This window comes from Varanus komodoensis, unplaced genomic scaffold (genome assembly GCF_004798865.1).
Source record: "Varanus komodoensis strain SLA01 unplaced genomic scaffold, ASM479886v1 scaffold26, whole genome shotgun sequence".
Lineage (NCBI taxonomy): Eukaryota > Metazoa > Chordata > Lepidosauria > Squamata > Varanidae > Varanus > Varanus komodoensis.
Window position 1 is genome coordinate 9,702,637 of NW_025335684.1, and position 21,059 is coordinate 9,723,695.

At 49.0% G+C, this 21,059-nt stretch overlaps 1 protein-coding gene across 1 annotated transcript in view; it reads right to left on the reverse strand.

Annotated features, from left to right (window-relative positions):
* The window catches only part of XYLT1 (xylosyltransferase 1), a 127,070-nt gene extending 106,610 nt beyond the window's left edge, over positions 1-20,460 (reverse strand). The window contains exon 1 of the mRNA XM_044433280.1: positions 20,313-20,460. Coding sequence (XP_044289215.1) covers positions 20,313-20,375 — 63 coding nt within the window. The 5' untranslated portion in view covers positions 20,376-20,460. The remainder of the gene's footprint in view (positions 1-20,312) is intronic.
* Between the last annotated feature and the right edge of the window lie 599 nt (positions 20,461-21,059).

Here is a 21,059-nt window from a genome sequence, read left to right on the forward strand (position 1 = left end):
TCGCCCTCAATGCCCCTCAGTCTTCCAGTGCAGAGGCTTGTGTGCGTGAGGCGGCCACCTCTGCCGCCCCCGCCTCGCACCCTCCATTGCGTTGGCACACTGCTTGAGTCGCCTGGATGGAGTGATGGGCAGGAGAAAGATGGCGCCTGGGCACCATTTGGACATGTTTCCACCCTCCCGCAGGCCGATTTTCAACCCTGGAGGCAGCCGGAGCGGTTCTTTCCATGCCGGCGGTGAGAGGGCAGGGCAGGGGCTGCTCTCGGAGACTCAGTGCTGCTGTCACAGGATCACCCAAGTAATCCCTCCGCCCCCGACCATGTTGGGGTGCTGTAAGATTACATCCTGAGTAGGTTCCGGTCATGCCTTTCTGCTATGGAAGTCAGCACAGGGGCTTCACACCAACACAAAATCCATCGAACGGCTGATCAAAGAAAGCAATAAAAATATTGCATTATATTTGTATCCCTCCTCCCATTTTATCCTCAGCACGACAACCCTGTGAGGTAGGTTAGGCTGGAGTCCGCGACTGGCTCAAAGTCACTCGGTGAGCTTCAGGGCTAAGTGGGGACTGGAATCCGGATTGCCCAAATCCCAGTTCAACAGTCAAGCCACGGAAGAATTATGCACCTGAAGCAGATACAGAATGCCAGGGCTACGGTTTAGAGAGGGTCAGCTGTGCGATACTCAAAGTACTACCAGTAGAGCATTACATCCATGCAAAGGGCAGGGAGTTTTCCGCGGTGACATCCCAATTCAACAGGTGCTGGCACCAAAACTACTTCTATTTGCCCAGGCATCTTAATTAATCCCACTGCTTCTGCCTGTGTCATTGTTCTATTGCTTGTTTCCTTCTCTGCCTTATTCCTTTTTTTTAAAAAAAGTTTTATAGTTGTAATGTTGATGTTCGATATTTTTAGGTTTCTGTAGCATTTGGGAGGAGAGAATTTCTATCTCTAGGTTTCTATTGTATTTGAAGAGTTTACACACTGCCCTGCAATCCATTTTGATGAATGGTGGTTTAGAAAGTCTGAAATAATATATATAATTAGTACAGTTAATAAATACAGAGAAAGAAAGAGGGAAAGAAATAGGCTGGGAAGAAAACACAGATTGCCGCCTGGAAAGCGCACAACAGTCAAAACGCAAGAGGAGCACAAAGGAGATTAACGGGACCAGTTCACACCTCCTTCCTCCTGGGGTGTGTGGATGCCAAGAGGGAAGCAGGCAAGATTGTGGGAAGCAGTCTACATTTCCGCTCCCTGTGCACAGTGGTCCCAGTCCAAATGAGCACCCTGGGCGTTTGCTTGCAAGTACGTAAAGCATAAGGCAGGAGGAAGGCAGCCGTGTACCGCAGCGCTAGCCGAGATGCTGTCCGTTCGGCCGGAAGTACGCTGACAGCTCCTCTTTCTCTCATTATGTAGGTCAGCTAATCGCTGTCATAATGCTCTTCATTCAAGTGCACCATCATCAAATTATATTCCGAAAATCCCGCACAGCTTACGATGATACATGTGGCCCACAGCTGGTTTGCCCCAGGGCTGAAGCAGGCGGGTAGGCGAGTTCGGGAAAGGAGAGCGAAGGGGAGGAGGGCCGGGTGGGTGTGGGCTGGATGTTCCCTCGGCGGCCACAATTAATTTTGGGAAGATAGGAGGGAACCCAGCAACCCCGTCCGTCTTCGGGAGGGATGCCTTGTGGTGCTTTGCAGAGGTTCTGCCCCACCACCGAAGTGGCTTGATCGTTCAAGGGGTTTCTTACCCCAAATGGATAGTGTGGAAAAGGTTCAAGGGCAGGGAAAGGGCCCAAGGGGGTTGGTGGGGGGGGGAGGATGAAGCCATGCCATGAACTCCCCCGGGGAGCAACTGGGCTGGGCTGGCCCATTTGGGGCAGGAGTGTGGAACCTGAGGGCCGGACCTTGTTCAGGAGCAGCTCCTGGCGGGCCGCGTGGCGGCAGTGGGTGTGGCCAAAGGCAGAAGGGGAGGGGCCAAAGGCCAGGCGACCACCACCAGTGGCTTGAAACTGAAAGCCCTTCCTGTCCCCAAGCCAGCATGGCTTGCAATTTTAACGTGTTATTTGGCCATTCATGGAAAGGGCAAAGGGCTCGCTTGTGGGTTTTTCTGCACACACCCACTTTTGCCCACAACATTTTGGCTGGATGGAGGAGCAATGCACCCTGAAATTGGGGAGTAAGGCCACTGGCAGCAAGGTGTGCATCGGCCTGCGTTTTAGGCATCATACAGCCACCAAAGGGGTCATGCGCTCTTCCTGGGCTTGCCTGTGGAATTGCAGCCCGTATCTTTTCAACAAATAAGGCACGCATCCATGGCTTTTCGACCAGATGGCCCCAGGTGGCCTCGAACAAGTTTGCTGGATCTAAAGCTAAGCACACCTCCTTGCTCAGGCCTTCCCCGTTCAGGGAACTGGGTCCTCCAAAGAACGCAGCTTCACGGCCACCCTCTGCCAGAGATCAGCCCCAGCTGAGCCTGGCTCCCACAAATGACACCCCGAGGTCCACTAGCCCTGCCTAACACCAGCCTCCTACAGCTGGGCATGGTAATGTCTGTTCCTTCATCTTCTCTCACAAACGGCCCCATCAGCTGCTATTGTGACGCACTCCGTGTGGGGCTGCTTTTGAAGACGGTCCGATACTTCAGTTGGTTCAGAATAGAGCAGCCGGGTTGCTAATTGGGACCGGCAGAGATATGCACATAACACCAGTCCTGTACCATCTGCACGGGCTTCCGACTGAAGGCCAGGCACAATTTAAGGTGCTAGTGATGACTTATAAAGCCTTAAATGGCTTAGGACCCAGATATCTGAAGGAACACCTCCTTCCAGATAAACCTGCCCCCCCCCCCGCCCCAAGATCTGGATCAGAGTCCCTTCTTCAGGGGCCCTCTTTAAACGAGATCAGAAGAGCGGCAACCTGGAGAAGGACCTTCTCTGTGGTGGCGCCCTGGCTCTGGAACTCACTCCCCAGAGAGGTGGCCTGCTGATGATGCTTTTTTCATTTTGGCACCAGGCCAAACCCATTTTATTTTCCCATTATTTTAAATGTTAATTCATTTTTTTAAATTTTTATTTATTTAGTGATGCTGAACCATATTTGTATTTATTTCACTGTGTTGCCACCCTGAGACAAGAACTTTAAACAAACAAACATAAACAAATCAGCTTGGCAACTGATTTTCCTAGCCCTCTCTGATAGCTAGCCTTGTCTGGCCAGTAATCGGCATTTCCTTGGTCTTCTCTGACAGCTGGCTTAATCCTCATAGTAGCTGACATCCCCTTAGCCTTCTCTCCATTTCTCACAATACAGCATTCCCAGCCTGTAATCTAAGTCCCAATTCCTATTTCCAGCCCTAGCTTCCAATGCAGGACAGATACTCTGGCTATGGCTCCCATCCAAACAATGCCCGGTTTTAAAATCAACACTAAATAGATGCTTCTTGACTCTGTAGAGCAAAGAAGTTGCCCCATCCACATGTCTCTTGAAGAGAGTCAAAAGACAAATGCTAATTGGGTCAATTCCCATCAGAATAGTAACCCGGCATCTCGGTGGGTCGTTTCGACCGCAGAGCACGGGGCTGACATGACCGACTGCTCCACTGTAGAAACGAGCGCCTCTCGCAGAAAACCAGCACGGCGGAGAGACGGACTGTCCCTAGTGATGTGCGAGGGACCTAATTTAGGGCTGGGACTGTGGAAGTTCCTTGGCTTCGTTCCTCAGGCTCCGGACAGTGTTCTGTTCGTCCCAAATCCACCCCGTACCACACATTTCTGTGGGCATCCAGAAGGGAGTCCACGCGGCCACGCTGTGTGTATGTCACACATGTCCCCACTGCGCAAACAGAGTTCTGCTTGCACACACGTGACTTGTGGGCTTTGTGCACTTCGTGCAAAAAAAATACATACTTTGCTTGCTTTGCACAAACAGGCTGCTGGCATTCTCCAAGCGTTTGCGGGCTCGATCTCGGCCCGGCTTGGCTCGCTTCCTGGCCAGGGCTGAGGGCAGAAAAGAGCCCCAGCGAGTGCAAAGGGCTGAGTTCCAGCCCGATCTTTGGATCGCTAGTTTCCGCCCGGTTTTCCCTGTGGCGTGCTGCGTTTTATGTACGGGGTGCGGCTGGTGCCATTTTTAATGGCGGAGCAGCCCGTCTTGGAGCCCCCCCCCACGGCCTCCCCCTCGAAGTGGTGCAGGCCAGGTGCAGGCGGAGCGTCGCAGTGAGAACTAGGCCAGTGCCCAGGGAGGGCCGGCGCTTTGCTCCCTTGCGATTCAGAGCAGCACAACATTTACAGAAGAGGCTCAGAGAATTCCTCGCTTTGCAGCCGCACGTTCAATGCGGCTGTGTTGCAACGCTCCGGCTCTGAATAAACCCCGTGCAGAAGCGCGCTTGGGCTGCCCTCCTCGGAGGTCCCAAACACAATGTGGACAAAAACCGGATTTGTGAAATACTACAGTGCCGCTTTCAGTATCGTGCATGCGGTTTTCCTGGAAGAGGACAGAAGGCTGCTTTGTGGTCAGCAGGAAGCTACCGCCGCTTCTCCCCCCCGAAAAAAACAAAAACAAGCACTCCCTCAAAATTAACTAACTGCCAGCCTCGGCTGCACAAACCCAGCATTGTTGCAAGGCAGAGTAGCAGCAGCAGCAACAAAAAGACCGAAATTTGTATTTTTTTCCTCCACTCTAGAAAAAGATGGCAAGGGTATTGAATAGATTTATGGAGGAAGCAAGGTCTGTTGGATGCTGTGCCCCTGATAGCCGAGTAGCTCTTCCCTTTCCAGCAGCAGTCTATTTCAACGTCTCACTGGCCTGCGGGTCACACAGCAGAGGAACGGCTTAAGCACTTGGTGCGCTGCTTGGGAAGGCTCTGTCTGTCCACCATTGGAAGTAGGATGCTTGGCAAGCAAATCGACTGCCTGCCCAGGAGAGCTTCCCTTATGTTTTTGGCCTGCGAGGAATATTGCAAACATTTACGGGTCTCCGGCTGTCGCTGGACCATAACTCCGAACACTCCCAGCTGGCATGCAAATGGCCTGGACTGATGTGACTTGTAGTCCAAAGCATCTGGAGGGGCCCAAGTTGGGGAGGCCTGATTCAGGAAAAGAAGGGGATCGTGATGGGTCTTGCTTCTGAGCGGACATGTGTATGGTTGCCTGTTTGGGAAGGTTCGGAGAATCATTCCATTTCGTGGATTCACGCGTCAGCACTGCAGGAGTCTGTCTGGAAGGGCGGGAGCTCGCTGCAACAGTCCCCGTAGCCACCGGCTGCCCCGAGCGGAATCCGAAAATCCAGGCTGCAGAGCAAAGCCCCTCCACAAACCAATTCCATCTCCAGCAGCAGCCGGTCTTTTGCAAAGCTCGTGGTTCCCGACTGCCCACACACCACAAATACTTGGCTTCACCACAGCACTAACCTACAACCATCTTACATTGCTAGGAGAATCCATTCCCACCAGGCTCACCCCAGCTACTGTTAGGACTGCAGAAAGAAGAGGGGAACTGGGGGGGGGGGGTTGGTGACATCATCATCATCCCTGCTAATCAAAAAGCCCCCGTACTTTGACCCTGCAAGCTCCAGCTCCACTACAAAACGCCCATTCCTGTGGCCAATTCATCATTTCCACTCACCACCCAATCATTTAAGTTGAAGACATTGGCCTTCTCTCAATGTGGGGACCTCCAGATGTTCTGAACGACTCCTCCCAGCACCCGTGACCACAGTGGCTGGGGATGATGGGAACTGAGGTCCAAAATATTGGGAGCCTCCCAATTCCAGCAGGCTGGTATGAAAAAACAGTTCCAACCCGTAAAGTGTATGTGCTCTGGAGAAGGTGGGGAACAGGTTTCTGATAGGAGGGACTGCTTCATTTACTTTACCCGGCTTCTCAAACAGACTCCCAGAGTGGCTTATTTTTGTCAAATAAAAAAGTCCCTGCCCACAGGCTTACAATCTAAAAAGATCTGACACACAAGGAAAACGGAGTGAGGAGGAAAGAGGGGGAAATAATTCTTGCAGTGGGACTCATGAAATGGCCTGCTTTGGCCGCTTATCTCTATCGATCTGCCGACATTTGGAAGATGTTTTCTCTGTAACAGTGGTGGTGAACCTATGGCTCGCGTGCCATGCATGCTGGCACGTGAACCAAGTTGCCCCAGCAGCGCCCCAGCGGCTGAGCATTGGATAACAGCGCACACAGGGGCCATGCGCATGCTCGGAAAGGAGTAGCGGCGCCAGGCGATGACATCACGAGCCACAACTCACTAGCCGCAACTCGTCCGAGCTTTCACATGGCTGGTCAGTGCACTGCCAAGATATATATATATATATTTGCTTGGACTGGCTGTGAGTTGTTTTTTCTAAACTAAAACCTCAGTTCTCAGGTTTTATTGCAGTGTTGGCACTTTGCGATAAAGAAGTGGGTTTTGGGTTGCAGTTTGGGCACTCGGTCTCTCAAAGGTTCACCATCACTGCTCTATAAAATATAGTGTTAGTGTATGGTGGGCTGGAACTTGAAAAATCAGGGTTCTAGTCCCCATGAAGCCATGGAACTCACTGAGTGACTCTGGGCCAGTCATGGATGCTCAGCCTAACCTACCTCACAGGGCTGTTGTTGTGAGGATAAAACTGTGCAGAGGAGAAGCTGGCAAACCATACTGGGTTCTTTGAAAGAGTAAGAAGGGTAGGGCATAAATGCGCAACAACCACAACAACCACACTGCTCTTTTAAGCATTTTGGGGTTATTTTAATTTTAAAGTAAGTGAGGATTTTGCAATCAGAAGAGAATAGATCAGATGGAACAGGATCAGCTTTTATACAGCTTGGAAGTTTTACTGTGGAAAGAAAGACGGAAAAGAGAACATGGCCCATCACTCCTAGCCAGCGCCTGCAAAATGTCAAATGGCATTTCTTTCAAATGAAGACTTCCCTCAAATGGCTTTTATTCGGTATGGTCAAACTGAGCCACCGGTCCCTGGAATTACCCACAGGGCACAGGAGACTGATTTCGTCCATGACGCTTGACAGCAGTTTTACTACGGCAAAAAAGCCACGAGGATAAAAGGGGCAATGTGTGTTTATGGAGTCGGAGGGAAAAAGGAAGCTGCATCAATCTCCAAAAACTTGAAGCCGCTTATTACTTGTCCCTCGACATGCAATTAAGCTGCAAGAATTACTTTTTAACATCCAAAACAACGTCTGAGAATAGGTTTCTAACAGCCGAACCTTCTTCGGCTCGCCCTGCCGCAAGGAAATCCCATGGCTTCAAAACGGCGGAGTCAAAGAGCACTAATTTTGAAATGCCAATGGCTGGCAATGCTGGGAGTTGTAGTCCAAGGCATCTAGAGGGCACCAGGTGATTAGGACATATGGATTAGATGCTCAAAGAACATATGTGTGTCGGGGGCAGAATAAAGGGTAGAACTGGCGCTTTGCTCGTTTCCATACCCTGGAATACCCACCTGCCAGCAATTTTGTAACAGGTGGCATCTTTGAGCCTACTATTTGGCATTTTGCAAGCAATACTTTTTACCAGCCTGGTAACGTGCATGTTTTAAATATTGATTATATATATGTGGACAGAACCATAAGTCAGAGGGGCATTTGGCTGGCAGATTGATACAAAGTTTGGGCTTGTAGTATTAGATGTCCCCAATACAACTGTTGTATTTCAATGTATTTTATTGTGTTGTAAGCCGCCCCGAGGCTTCGGCAAGGGGCGGCATAGAAATGTTATAATAATAATAACAACAACAACAACAACTGGGGTACACAAGTTATTTGATTGTAAGCAGCATGATTGTTCTGCAATTCCACAGTGGCACGGTAATACTTCTCTATGTTTTCTATTCCAGCTGGCTGTTCTAAGAAATATATCGCCAACTCATGCCTGACTTTGTTTTTCCTCCTCCTTCCCAATCCCCTTTCCTCTTATGCCATGCCTTTTAGATTGTAGGGATAAGGGCAACAATGGCTTTAGCACATCTCCGTAAGCCACTCAGAGAACCTCTTGTCTGGCTGGAAAGTGGGATTTAAAATGCCCCAATAAATAAATAACAAACCATTAACTTTCTCGGAGTTTGCCAAAATCCCCAGCAAGGAAAGAACAGACACCTCTCCAACGTGGCTGGGCTTTGCCAGCATGAGGCATAATAGCGCTGGGCTCTGCCAGAACATTGGTCATGAAATCCAGCTCCAGCTTTTCCTCTGCAAATGGGAAACTTGCTCAGAGCCAAGGCTGCCGTGATAACCCCAGGCGTGCGCACGGAGACTTGAGGAAAGCGATTTGTGTGTGTGTGTGTTGGCAGCAGGGGCTGGGCAGCATGAGCGGAAAGCAGCAGCTGCCTCTCCAGAAGTACAAAACGTTTGACTGATGGGGTCAGTGCCAAATTGCTGAGGCGCACCGGCTCCCGCGTAGCGAGCTCTTGCCGAATAGGAGCTACGCCATGGCTGGAATGGCCAAGCCGAAGGGAAGAATGGCTGCTTGGCCCTGCCGACTGCAATTACCTTTCGGAAAATGGCAAAATTGTTCTTGAGCACTGGGGCCGGAAAACAGAGGGCTGCTAAATTCCCAGCTGGCCCATGGGGAACACTTTCCTGTCGCAAGACAGGGGAGGATCATCGTGAAGCGAGCAAGGTTCATGAGAACAGGAGCTGGAGAAAGGGGCATTGCAAAGGGATTCTCCTGCCTCTTTCCCCAAATGTAATTTCCATGTGTATTTCCCCCAAAGTACACATTTCTGCATGCATATTTTCCAAAAGCCTGCGTGTGGTCAAGCGCTGTTTGAGAGGTCTGCGAATCGCAAAGGGGATTCAGAAATGAGCAGACTGTGGCCACAGTTCGAGACCCAGCCTGCGGTCACCCAGAAGGTGTGACCTGGGTAAGACCCTGCTGCAAAATAAACTGAATTTCTCACACTTCCCTACAGAAGGATAGCTTTCGATTGAGAGTATTAGGAAAAATGACTTAAGAACAGTTCGACAATTGAAGCAAGCCTCCAGCTGGGCACACGGTCTCTCTCCTGCTAGGAATCCTCCCGACTAGGCTGGATAGCAGAGCGGCTTTGTCCTCTTTTACAAAAGCCTCCCCTTTTTGAAGGTGTTCTCTATTGGCACGACTGCCTAGTCCAAGAAAAGGAGCCCGACAGCTGCTGCCCATCAGCAGGGGAACGCACAGGTCCACGCATCCGTCACCTGGCCCCAGTCTCCTGCACAGGGCTTCTATTCAAATTTTAATACCTATATCTAAATTTGCAAATAAATTAGCACATCTCATGAAAATCAACACCCACTTTTGCTCCTTCCCTCTTAGCCAGGTGTTTCCTCTTGTTTGGGATTTACAAATTAGTCACCCTACTGAATAGACGTCCATGGGGAATATTCTAGTTCCAGGCTCATTTGTGGGATTTGGAGGAAAGAATGGCTGACGAGGCTTCTTCCCACCCCACAGTTCTGCGATAAATTGCAGAAGAGCTCTCTGCTAAAATTACTGGGGGCAGGAAACTGCTGAATGCTCGTGGAATCTGCAAACACCACCACCGGACTCCCAAATTCATTCTGTTTCTTTTGGATTTATATCCTGCTATTTGTCCTGTTGCAAGGAACCCTCAGTGGCTTATATATTCCACCTCCTCTTCCTCTCATCCTCAAAATAACCCTGAGCGGTAGACCAAGAGCCAGTGACTGATCCTAAGTCACCCAGTGAGTTCCGTGGTTGAACGGGGACTAGAACCCGGGTCGCCCCAGTCTCCAGTCCAACGCACTAACCAATACATTGCTCTGGCTCTCACCTGGTTCTCTCTTTGAATGGTCCCTCCTTCCTTCTCCTCATGCCCTTCCACACACAGCATGGGAATTTCTCACACTCCCACAGTCAAATAATAATAAAGAGGGCAGCGTATGGGTGGGCAACTCCTACTCCATGTGAGAAGGCTGCATGTGAATTTCTCTTTTGCTCCGTATTGCTTATTAACGCATATGTCAAATAGTATTTAAGAAGAGGCTTTCCCTCCTCAGTGCAACAGAAAAAGTGGGAATGCCTCTTTTTATAAGAATGCCTCTTCTTTTTATGCCTCTTTTCAGAATCTGCAGCCTTTATAAGCAGTCCTATTAAGAAAAATACTGATACGTACAACAGAGTTGCCAATTTAAGTAGGGACGACATATTGCAGAAAAGCACAAGGTTGTTTTTTTTTTTAAATCAATACATCTGTTTATGCATTGATTAAGCATTTCAACTCTCTACTCAGTCTATGCTGAAGTGCACTGGTTGTGGGAGAAAGAGCTAATCTTGAAAAAGCTGAGATGCAGGTAAAATGAAACGCACACGCGGTCGCAGGTGTGCTTAAATGTGAACACTGCAGATTAACCTAAACATTTCCTAGAACATCAGAGCGGGAATACTAAGCGGCTGTGAGCAACAAAAGGCAGATAGCTACACTTTGTGCAAAGAACACCACCCACAAGCCTTATTATTTAGTCTGTAGGAGGCCGTTTCGGCAGCATGTTTTCTGTTCAGAAATTAATGCAATGAGAGCTGTAATGGACTGACTGGACAGCCTTCTGCGAGCTGCAGGTCCTGAACCCACAATTACCATCTGTTTTTTCTTAATTTACTTCTAAACCTAGAAAGATGAACTGATGCAAAGCTGATGCAAAACATTCTCTCTTGTGCTGTGACACATTCTCTCTTTCAGGGGTGATTTGTAAGTGGCCAGTCTTGTTAACAGAACAGCTCACAGGGCTGCTGAGAACGAGCCTGGCCAGTGGCCAGTGGGGGATGCGCTCTTCGACCCACACAAAAGAGCCTCCCTAAAATGATGCTGTAACAAAAGGTCCTGCGACCTGGAGCTTCAACCTTCTACCTTCCCAGCCCTCTCCGCTCTGTCTGGCCGCTGATGCTATCGGACCAAGTTCCCCTGGGGTCTGCAAGGACCCGCAATTCATCTGGATGCCACTTCCAGCAGGGCCTTCCGAGTACTGGCCCATTCAATGCCTACCAAATCCCCTTAATGTTCATTCATTCATTCATTCATTCATTCATTCATTCATTCATTCTGTGAATGACGAACCATGGGTTCGTTACAACCGGACTGGGAATATTTGAATACTGCATGTTGACTTTTGCTCGGGTCTCCTGTGGGAGGCAGAATGCCATGCAAAGCTTGGAAATGAATCGAATGTGCTCCCTTTACCTGAGTCAGCACAGGTTGCGGCGAGGGCTGCTGAGGGCCGCAGCCCAGAACACCTGGAGGGCCACCGCCCCCCCCCCGCCCCCCCGTTGCATCAGGCATCTCAACGAAGGCACAGACAGAGCTTGCAATATGTGCTTGGAACCAGAAGTCGCCTGTTCGTTCCCTTTGTGAGTTGACCTTTCGAGTGAGACCTTCTGGAGGCCATGGTGACAGCAAATTCTGCCTGATATGCTTCGGGCACCAGTTCCCACACTTTCAGAGGAAGGGGATAGCGCAGAGGCCTCTGCACGCGTGCTGACTGCGCCGGCATCCTCCTTCAGCAAGCCAGGGCTGTGTGGCAAAGCAAGGTGCCTACACCTCAAGGCTGCACACCCACCCGCCATTCGCAGTGGCTGCTCGTTATCATTTTTTCCAGTCAAGACTGGCTGGCATCACGCTGCTTTTCTATCACGGCCCTCACCAGAAGGGAGATGTGTGTGTTTACTGGGGCAAAAGAAAGAGGGCAGGTCTATTCTTACCGCTGTATTTAATGCTGCTGCTAATCACAGAGATTAGACTGAAACAATTACAACAGCTAATTAAAGAACAATGCTGGTTTTGGCATCTTTTTTGCAGACAGCCCTACTGGGAATTCCTAACTCAAGCAAAGCAGGGATAATTAAAAACCCAGCTCTTGGTTTCTTCGCACGTACATCTGCGTCGTGCTGATTAAACTGCAAACAGACGCACACATAAATACACACACGGAACCAGCACTTTGTCGCCTATCCCATCTCACTTAGAGGGGTTCTTTTTTAACTCGTTCATAAACAGGAAGGAAAATAGGAGAGAGAAACATGCAACTGACTCTCAGACTCACATTCTTTGAATTCAGGAAGGGAAATGCTCTTTCCTACAACAGAAAATATATGTGCCATCATTTCAAGTGCAAAGCTTTGGGCAGGAAGCTTTCTGGTGGGTCAGATCATCCAGGCTACATTTATTTATTTGTTCCATTTATATCCCACTTTTCCTCAAAAGGGCCTGAAGTGTCACAACATGGGTTTTCTCCTCTCTGGTTCATTCTCACAAGAAGGCTGCAGGTTAGTTTAGGCTGACCCTGCCCGAAGTTATCCCGTGAGCTTCATTGCAGAATGGAAGCTAAAAGCAACAGCCCTTTAAATTCCGCTTCAGCCCTTTTCAGTGGCTTTCTCCATTTGGGAGGTTTGAGGATTTTGTTTGGTCCGCATGTTTTTAAGCCAATTGGCCAGATTCGCAATTCCCAGATTGATACGTGGGTCAGAATGCCATTATCCACTGACTTTCTGCCTCCCTCCAAATCTTGCCTCCTTCCCAATCTGTCTCTGGCTGAAGCAAGTTACCATAATGCTCAAAACATTCAGATTTTAGGTTAAAATGTAGACAGAAAGTATCCTTTGGGGTGAAACATGTACAAAAGCATACATTTTAGGGTAAACACATACAAAATGTATTCTTGCAAGTATGTTTTTCCAAAATATTGCCATTAAAGGCACAGAGTGGATGTACAGATGAACACATTGAAAAAGAAAACTTCTATCCAGGATGGCCAACGGACTGGGATGCTAGGACTTGTTGTACAAACGTCTAGCAGACGCCAGGCTGAGGAATGGTGAGACACATGGATTATGAAGACACAGACTGGAAGAGGTGGCCAAGGATGGGCCTGGATCCCGGCCAAATCATTGGTTAATATAATGTCAACAAGTGCTGGGATTGCATTTCTAAGTGGTGCACAAACACACCTTAGGGTTTGAAATAACAACCACAGGCTATATACAGGGTGAAAGAGGGCAGGGGGCACAACTTTTTTGAGACATTCCGTGCTATTATAGGCTACAAGGCAGCTAAATTTACTCTCTGGTGGGTGGTGGGGTGTTAATCATTCTTGGAGGGCTTAAGCACTCCGGAAGCCCTGTCCAAACATGTTTCTAGCATGAAGTGCTTGCAGTGTTAAGAACTGTGCCTCGACTTGGCCACTCTGCATTACCAATCCAGCGCCTTTTATGTGCAACAGAGCAGGTGCTAAAAACAAAGAGAAGCTGCAGCGTTGCACACCTTTCAGGACTAACACCTTGATTATGGCCCCTTTTTGTAAGATGAACATCGGCATGAATCTGGTAAAAATAATCTCGTGTGTGGCCAATACTTCCACTCTGATGGAAGTCCCTAGATATCCCTGCAGTGCAGCTCATCCAATTCACAGCCACGTCGAACGGCGGGGCTGAAAGCAGGAGGGGGAGATCCCGCTGCCCAGGTGCCTGCCCCCTCCCGGGAGTCCAACCAGGAGAAATCAGGATACAGAAGCTTGGACTCTGAAGGGGACCTCTGCATTTTCTGTGTGCCACATTCCTGCTATTAGGAAGGTGGAAGAAAGGTGCTTGGTCAGTGCCGACGGTTCGACTCACCCTGCAGTTTGGAACAGGGGAAGCACAACCTATTTTGAGTCTGCCCTTGGCCCTTCTTGCCGGCTTGCTGGAGTTTCAGGCAAGAGGTGTTCCCGCCCTACCTGGAGATGCCGCGGACTGAGCCCAGGGCTTTCTGCCTGTAAAGCGGCAGCTCTGCCACAGAGCCACAACCTGTCCATTTGCTCTTACCAAATTAAAATGTGAACAGAGCAAAATTCCCTTTGGCTTGTTGTTATCATCATCCTTCCCTCCCCCCCGCCATCTTCCTTCTCCTCCTCCTACTGCATTTGTACCCTGCTTTTCTTCCTTTTGCAAGGAACCCAAGGCAGCTCTCCATTTTATCATCACAACAACCCTGCAAGGTAGGCTGGGCTGAGAGTCAGTGACTGGCCCAAAGTCACTCAGTGAGTTCCACAGCTGAGGTGGGACTAGGACCCAGAGCTCCTCGATCCCAAGACCAGCACTCTCGCTGCCACAGTCCACAGGCTCTGACCCTTCTCTGATCTTTGCAGAGCGATTTCCGAACGCACGGCCCTCTGGGAAACCCCAGGGGGACATGGAGGCATCTAATGCTGGGCTGCTTTGGCCCCGGGGGGCTGAGCTTCCGCGCCCCTGTCATGCCTCTCCCATTCTCCTTCCCCTAGGGAGACCTCCCCACACTCAGTGGGCATCGCTACATGACCTTGACCGGGTGGGTACTTCGTGCAGCAACCTACTGAACTGAACCCCCCTCCAGTAACAGAGATAGCCTGACTACAGTGCATATAATTTTAGGGCAATCATGTTCCATATCAGGGAAAGCCGGAAGTACAGGACTAAGGGTCAGTCCAGGTGGTCTATGCAAACAAAGGCCAAAAGAATTCCTTTCCGATTGACTGCATTCCTCGAGAAAGGGCTTTTGGGACCTTCGAACCTGGTCAGCAAGGTGTGTGCAAATGTCTGTCTGTGTGCATGTACACACCACGCTTTCACTTCATCTCTAGGCAGTGCAGAGTGGCAGGCATTCCAGAGGTCAACGCAGGCCATGCCAGGCAGAGCCTCTGTAATTCCAACCGTCTGCACACACGTGCACAAACACACACCCCTGGCAGAAGCCGCGGCGGAGGCCAGGCGGAGCAGGCTCACCTGGGCTGTGAGTGCGGCAAAGAAGGGCCCGGGGCCAGCCAGGCGGAGAGCGCAAAAGCGACTCTTTGCACGGAAAGGGCCCTGCGCCAAGGGTCCAGCTAGCCCAGCCACCTGCTGCCAACACGAGCCATCAGGGAGTCCCGAAGCAATCGCGCTTCCTGCTCGGCAGCGTCAGGGCCCCTGGAGTTCCTTCCACAAGGTGGGATGGCTGCCCACCTGGATGACTTCCAAGGGACAAGCACAGCCTTGGACTGGAAGCCCATCAAAGGTTCTCGGATGGAGAGCAGGAGAGCAGGACCGTGCCACCTGCTCACCTGAGACGCGCTCTCTATGGCTCCTACCTCCAGCTCCTGCCTCACCTGGCAGTCTGCAACCGAGGGAGAGGAGAGGAGGGAGTGGGCCTGCCATCGGGTCAGCGGAAAGACCGGCAGCTCTTAGCCTCCTTCTTGAATTGTTCCTATTCCTGCTGACCACTGCAAAAACTTTCTAACTAAGAATAAGTACACGCCTTGTTCTCAAGCAAAATCGGCGCTGTTTTTGGCACCATGCCCTGAATGTGGTGGCAGATTTGCTGGCGCGGCAGGAGGGGTTGGCCCCACGGGGGCGCTGCATTCCCCTCACCCTCCAATATCCACCCCCACCCTGTCCAGAAATCCCACCGCTTCCTTAGGGATTTCTCATTTTTGTGCCTGGTACCACAGGTCCCATGTAGATGCAGGATGGGTTACGTGTCATGAAAAGCCACAGTGAAATGTTACTGGCATGGGTGCATTACATCATCCAGACCCAGTTCTGAAGTTTCTGTTTTCTGAAACCAAGGAGAAAATCCAGGGTCTGTTCTAAGATCTCCATACTTCACCATGGCTGTTTAGGTCACCCAGACCCAGGATCACCATTTTACTAAGGCTGTTACTGGCACCATAGAGTCCCCTGGCAAGAGCTGCTGTAGAAGTGGCTGTTTCTAGCCTTTGATCTCTATTGCCTTCAACTCCCTAGAAACATTGTTCACTTTATTCCCATTGGCCTGTTTCCAAGCTTTTTGAAACAGGGAGAGGGCACAAAAATACATAGAGGGAGGAGGGGAATCACAGCAAAACTGTTTATTGTCATGGGGAAGCCTCATGGAGAAAAGCTCTTTATGACTGTGGACATCACAAAATTCAGAGAAGTGCAAAAACGGAAGGATTTGGCTACTTGGTTTAGTTTGGGAAGTGCAAATGCATGCTAAAACATGCGCCTAACAAATTTCCACTCTTCCTCCCTGGAGCCCATCTATCTTCTTCACTACTTGAGATCCACATCTTTTGACTTCAGCAGGACCATTCTGACGCATTCGTCATCCCAGCCCGTGGTACATACAAGTGACGTGCCAGAGGTCATATTAAAAGTCACTGTTCAAAGCAGAATTTAAACTGTACCCTGACTCACGAGTCGGAATAAGATGATAATGTTCACAGTTTAATATCATGCTGACAGTTTTCAAAGGTCAAACTGTGAAGAACGCTGCATGCACTCAAACCCTTTGATTGGGATAAATGAATTTCGAAAAGGGGAAGAAAAAAGAAGACGCGTGAGCGGACTGTGCTGGCCATCAGTGCGATGCCAAAAATAAAAGGTGGTGACCTCCATTTCTTCTAGCTCTGAAATGACACATTTCTGGGTTTTCAAAGTCAAAAGGAGAAACGCTGCTTTGCAAGGTTACTGTGAAGCTGATATGGGGCTCACAGATAAAACGTAATTGATTTGTTGCCATTTTATTGTTGAGGTTTAAGTTTCAACTTTTGGGAAAAAGTTCTTCTCAAGTAAAATGGCACATGACCACGGGTGTCCTTTGCAGAACCCTTGCATTAAAGGACTCACCTGGTTGCCACAGGTGACCAGCAGTACCATGAAGGAGAATACTCAGATTCAGGGGGCGCAATTCATCCCTCCTTTGTGCCCACTAAGAAATTAAAGATTGTCAGAGATGGGGCGCATGGACATCCATGAGGGTTCTCGATTCCTTCCCAGTGTGCGGAGCTGTGATTTTAAATTTGTGAAGTGCCCCCATAGCAGCCGTCACAACTGTGCCCACAAGGAGAGTCCTACATGCACCCGTGGTGCTGACCCATATTTTCAAACCAGTTCTGACAGTTTGCTTCTCCACCCACAGCACGTCTTTTGCAAAGCTGATGTGGCTTGGACTTCCATGGGCCATGAAGACCCAACGAAATACTTGGGTTTATAACCGATTGCTACCAGAAACATTCGTTTCTCTCCAGCTACTGAGAAGATCAGCTCAGAGGAGTAAGGGATTCTGAGCAGGTGGCAAAGAAACCAGCATCCCTGTTAATAAAAGATGCTCTGGCAGGTGCCCTGCAAGCCTTGGGACCACACCACACCACTACTAGTTAAAATGTTATGGAGACGAGTGACTTTTGCGGGCATCTTATCAATATTTCTCCCCGTAGGGCTATGGCCAGGGTTCAACTTCCACCTCCACTAAGGGACCACAGCTGTCCAGCCAGGTGGGGACACGTGAGACGGAGACCAAGGCCAGCCTTCCATCAGAGCCTGAAGCTGAGAAAAAGGAAGTAGGACCCTGCGACCGGGGAGGATGGGCAGCGTTGTGTTTGGTGCCTCTTTCAGTATGTGCTTATGAAATGCACAGTTTCTGAACCTAAACACCAGCTGGAACGCAAGCTGGCTTGCTTGTGCCTGCCCCTGCAGACACTGAGGGAACGGTAAAAACTAGAATTACGGCTTTTAATTGGAACTTCTCGGTGTTGCAAAGGTCATCCTATTTCAAATGTGTTTTCTGCCACGTCTCCTGCATGCTGTGTTCTCTCTCGGACTGACTTCTCAAATTCAGAGACTTCCAACTTGTGGAAGGCTTTGCTGTTGGCAAAGGCTGCCATGATAGCTCTGTACGTATCACAGACGGGGCATGCCAAGGTTTGCGAAAAATCCAGTGGAAGGTCCCACAAATATTGACTGCCCTTGGTAGTCCACAGGGTTGAATAAAAATCTGTTATGGTTTGTTTTTGAACAGGAGGTTCCCAGTTTGCATCTTCCAGCATGAACACGGACTTGAATACAATCTGCAGCCAAAGTCTACACATTTCTAAGCTTGCAGTGTGACTGGCCGAGCCTGCACCACCAGAAAGGTATTTGCCAGTGTGCATACATTTCAGAAACATGCACATGTATGCTTTAAGGTGAGATCTTACACATGTTTTGTGAAAGAAACAGCCCCTTTCCCATCCAGACTTTCCCCATCTAAACACATATCAGAGTGCATTCTAATTAACTGGCGAAGAATCCCTGTGTTGCAAAGATCTGTACAGGCGATGTGTAGTTTTGGGGAAAAAATCTGCACAGAAGCATGCAAATCTTTATGCGGAAAGGAAAACCCAAGCTCACCATCTAGAATATGCCTGAGTAAGAATGAGATTCTGGGTAGCATTCAGAGAACGTTGCTGGGCAATCACCACTTTCGTGGCAGAAAATTCCATAGTTTGAACTATATGTTCTGCAGAGAAGTACTTTCTTTTATCTGTACATCATGGAAGTGGTAGTGTATTTCCACCATGAGGACTGGTGCCTTGCTTCCTTTCAAGGAAAGCAGCGTGGGATTTGTCACAGTTCACTGTTACTGGACACAATTTCAGAACTGCCGAGTTCTGACAAAGAGACACACAGGAGAAACAACATGCCGTGGCTGAATTCAGCACCTGCTCCTGTGCACGCATGTTTGACAGCCAGAGAACCCAGTGGAATTTCTCCCTGTCTATTCCATTCCTTACTAAAACCAGCTTTGAACACGTGAAATATCCCTTCAGGGGGGAAAGAGCTGCAGTCAAAACCAATCTTTGCCTTTTTGCCTTCCATGATTATACCTCGGGTGCACCATTCTGGGCCTTTCACGACATGCAAAACGACGATCCTTTGAGTTTTGTCTCCCTGGTAAGCCGTCCTTGATCTCAGCCCTTCCGTTTAAACTACCCTGACTCAGTCTCAGTGCCACAAGCTACAGGCACAGCACACATGAAAGGCTCTCTCCAGCCCCCGTGATACAGCTCAAATTAAAGGGGCCGGCGAAATGCACAGCAGTGTGCTCCCGATTCAGAAATTCACAGTATCACCGTTTTCGGGATGGAGAGCCACATACCAGTAACTTTGGTCTCAATTATTTAAGAACAGGCCTGCATGGAGTGCGTCTTAAGCACAGCTTCTTTTGCCTACTGGAAATTGACTGCTACAAAATGCAGCAACTTTTTAAAGCCAATTGCTTAGCAGGGAATTGTTCGGGTCAAAGAGCAATGCTGAAGATCAGAATAACATTTCCTTTATGTTCTGTGCATGAATGGAAACTCAGAAGCTCTGGGCCTGGCAGTTCTAAAACTTGGATAATGGCTGATGTAAGCAATCATTAATTTTATACACAAATACTCAGATACTCCGGTTGTGCAAATCAGCAACACTCCAGCCTGCCAAAGTTCTTGGAATTCTACCTGAAAGTTAATTCTGACTTATTTTATTTATTTATTTATAAAATTTGTATGCCGTCCAATTATGTGTGTCTCTGGACAGCTTACAACACAGATAAATTGACAATCCACTCTGGCTGCAAATTAATAAAATACAACAATAAAATTCAGTATGAAAACATATTAGATATTGATTAAATAAAAAGGACTTGATGGCAAGCTGTGTTTTTTTCTCCCTTTTGGCATGAAAATGTGCATTTTTTGTGCATGTTCTTCCAAATGTACCATTCCACTATTTGGGCCTTGGAAAGATGCACCTTCTTCTCCCAACAAAGTGTCATTTAAAACAAACAGAAAATCCATTCCTTCTGCACAGGCGGAATATTAAATAACAGAACTAAAGTTTGCTCTTGAATTCAAGTTCAACAATTTTGCAAAGTCCAAGCTCTGATGCCGCGACATTCACAGCAGATAAACTGAAAGCATTCAAGAGACTGAAACAGTCAGAATGAAGGGAGCAGTGGACACGGACAGGACTCTGGTCCTGGAAAACTGACTGCAAGGCAGAAATCGTTATTCCATCTTACAGGGATATCAGAGATGCTCGAGCCACACGGATTAAATGTGCAACATCCTCTTATTTCTGACATCCACCACCAGCCCCTTGCCACCCCCGCCCCCCAAGCGCCAACCCGTCTCTCAATGTCTATTGCAGATCTTCTCCAGTGCTGTGACCTTTTAAGTGACAACCAGGTCTGACACACGGTGCATTGTTATGTTTTAGCAGGAAGCCTGCAAAACACACAACAGTCTGTCTGCACACCCTGCCCCCCGGCCTCTGACATACCATCTGTCTGGGATGATGAGCAAAACGAGACGATGGATAGCAGAGCATAAACAGTTTGCTTTTGCCTCCAAGGAGGAAATGACATCCTTAGATCTGGCAAAATGGACACCTCTCCCCTCGGCCCATTCAAGATGCAACAACAAAGCCGAACCTTGAGCAATGGTCTTTGCAGGAAGGGCTCACCAGAATGTCCTGCCCTTCAAATCAAGGTGTTCTTTAAGATACCAGTTTGAGAAAGATGAAAATCAAGCACTAACCTGGGTTTCCAAGCCCTTGTAAGGATTGACAGGTGGATCCTGCAAAAAGAAAGAAAGATTCATTTCAAAAGCCCAATTAAAACATGATGAGACACCCAGTGAGTCTAGGAAAAGGGCATTTCTCCTTGATGGGACAGGCTGTCGAGTTAGTTCATAAGGATGAGGGACAGAAGATCTAATTCTTGGCATCTCCAGTTAGAGAGATCTTTACCCTGTCAAAAGCTTTCAAGAGTTGCTGCCCAGTGGAGTAATCCAGCTTACTCCAACCTCTGGTGCGAAGCAGATGTGGGCGACTTCAGCTCCCGCCACCTGCTGCCGGCACGCACACTGACCATAACGGCCTGAGATGATGGGTCTCATCCAGTGCTGTGGTGGATGCCAGGCTACAGAAGGCAACTGGAGAACGACGAGGGAGCTGAGATCTAAAGCATCTGGAGATCTCCCTCCTGTCTACTTCTGCAGTGGTCCATACTGCATTGTGAGGGACCAGTGTCCAAAACGTCTGGAGGACACCAGAAAGGACCATGTGGATAACTTGCTTTGCCCCAGAGATGTGGCGGCCCAGGAGAAAAGAGCTAAGAAAAACGGGAGAGGGGGAACAATACATTCAAGTGATTGCCCATGGTTTTTTTCCTCAGGCATTTTTGAAAAATTTGAAGGAAAATGTCTCCCTAATTTTCCCCATCCTTTCATGTTTCCCATTTCTCTCCCTGCACCCCAGCTTCCTTATCTCTAGTTCCCGCCGAG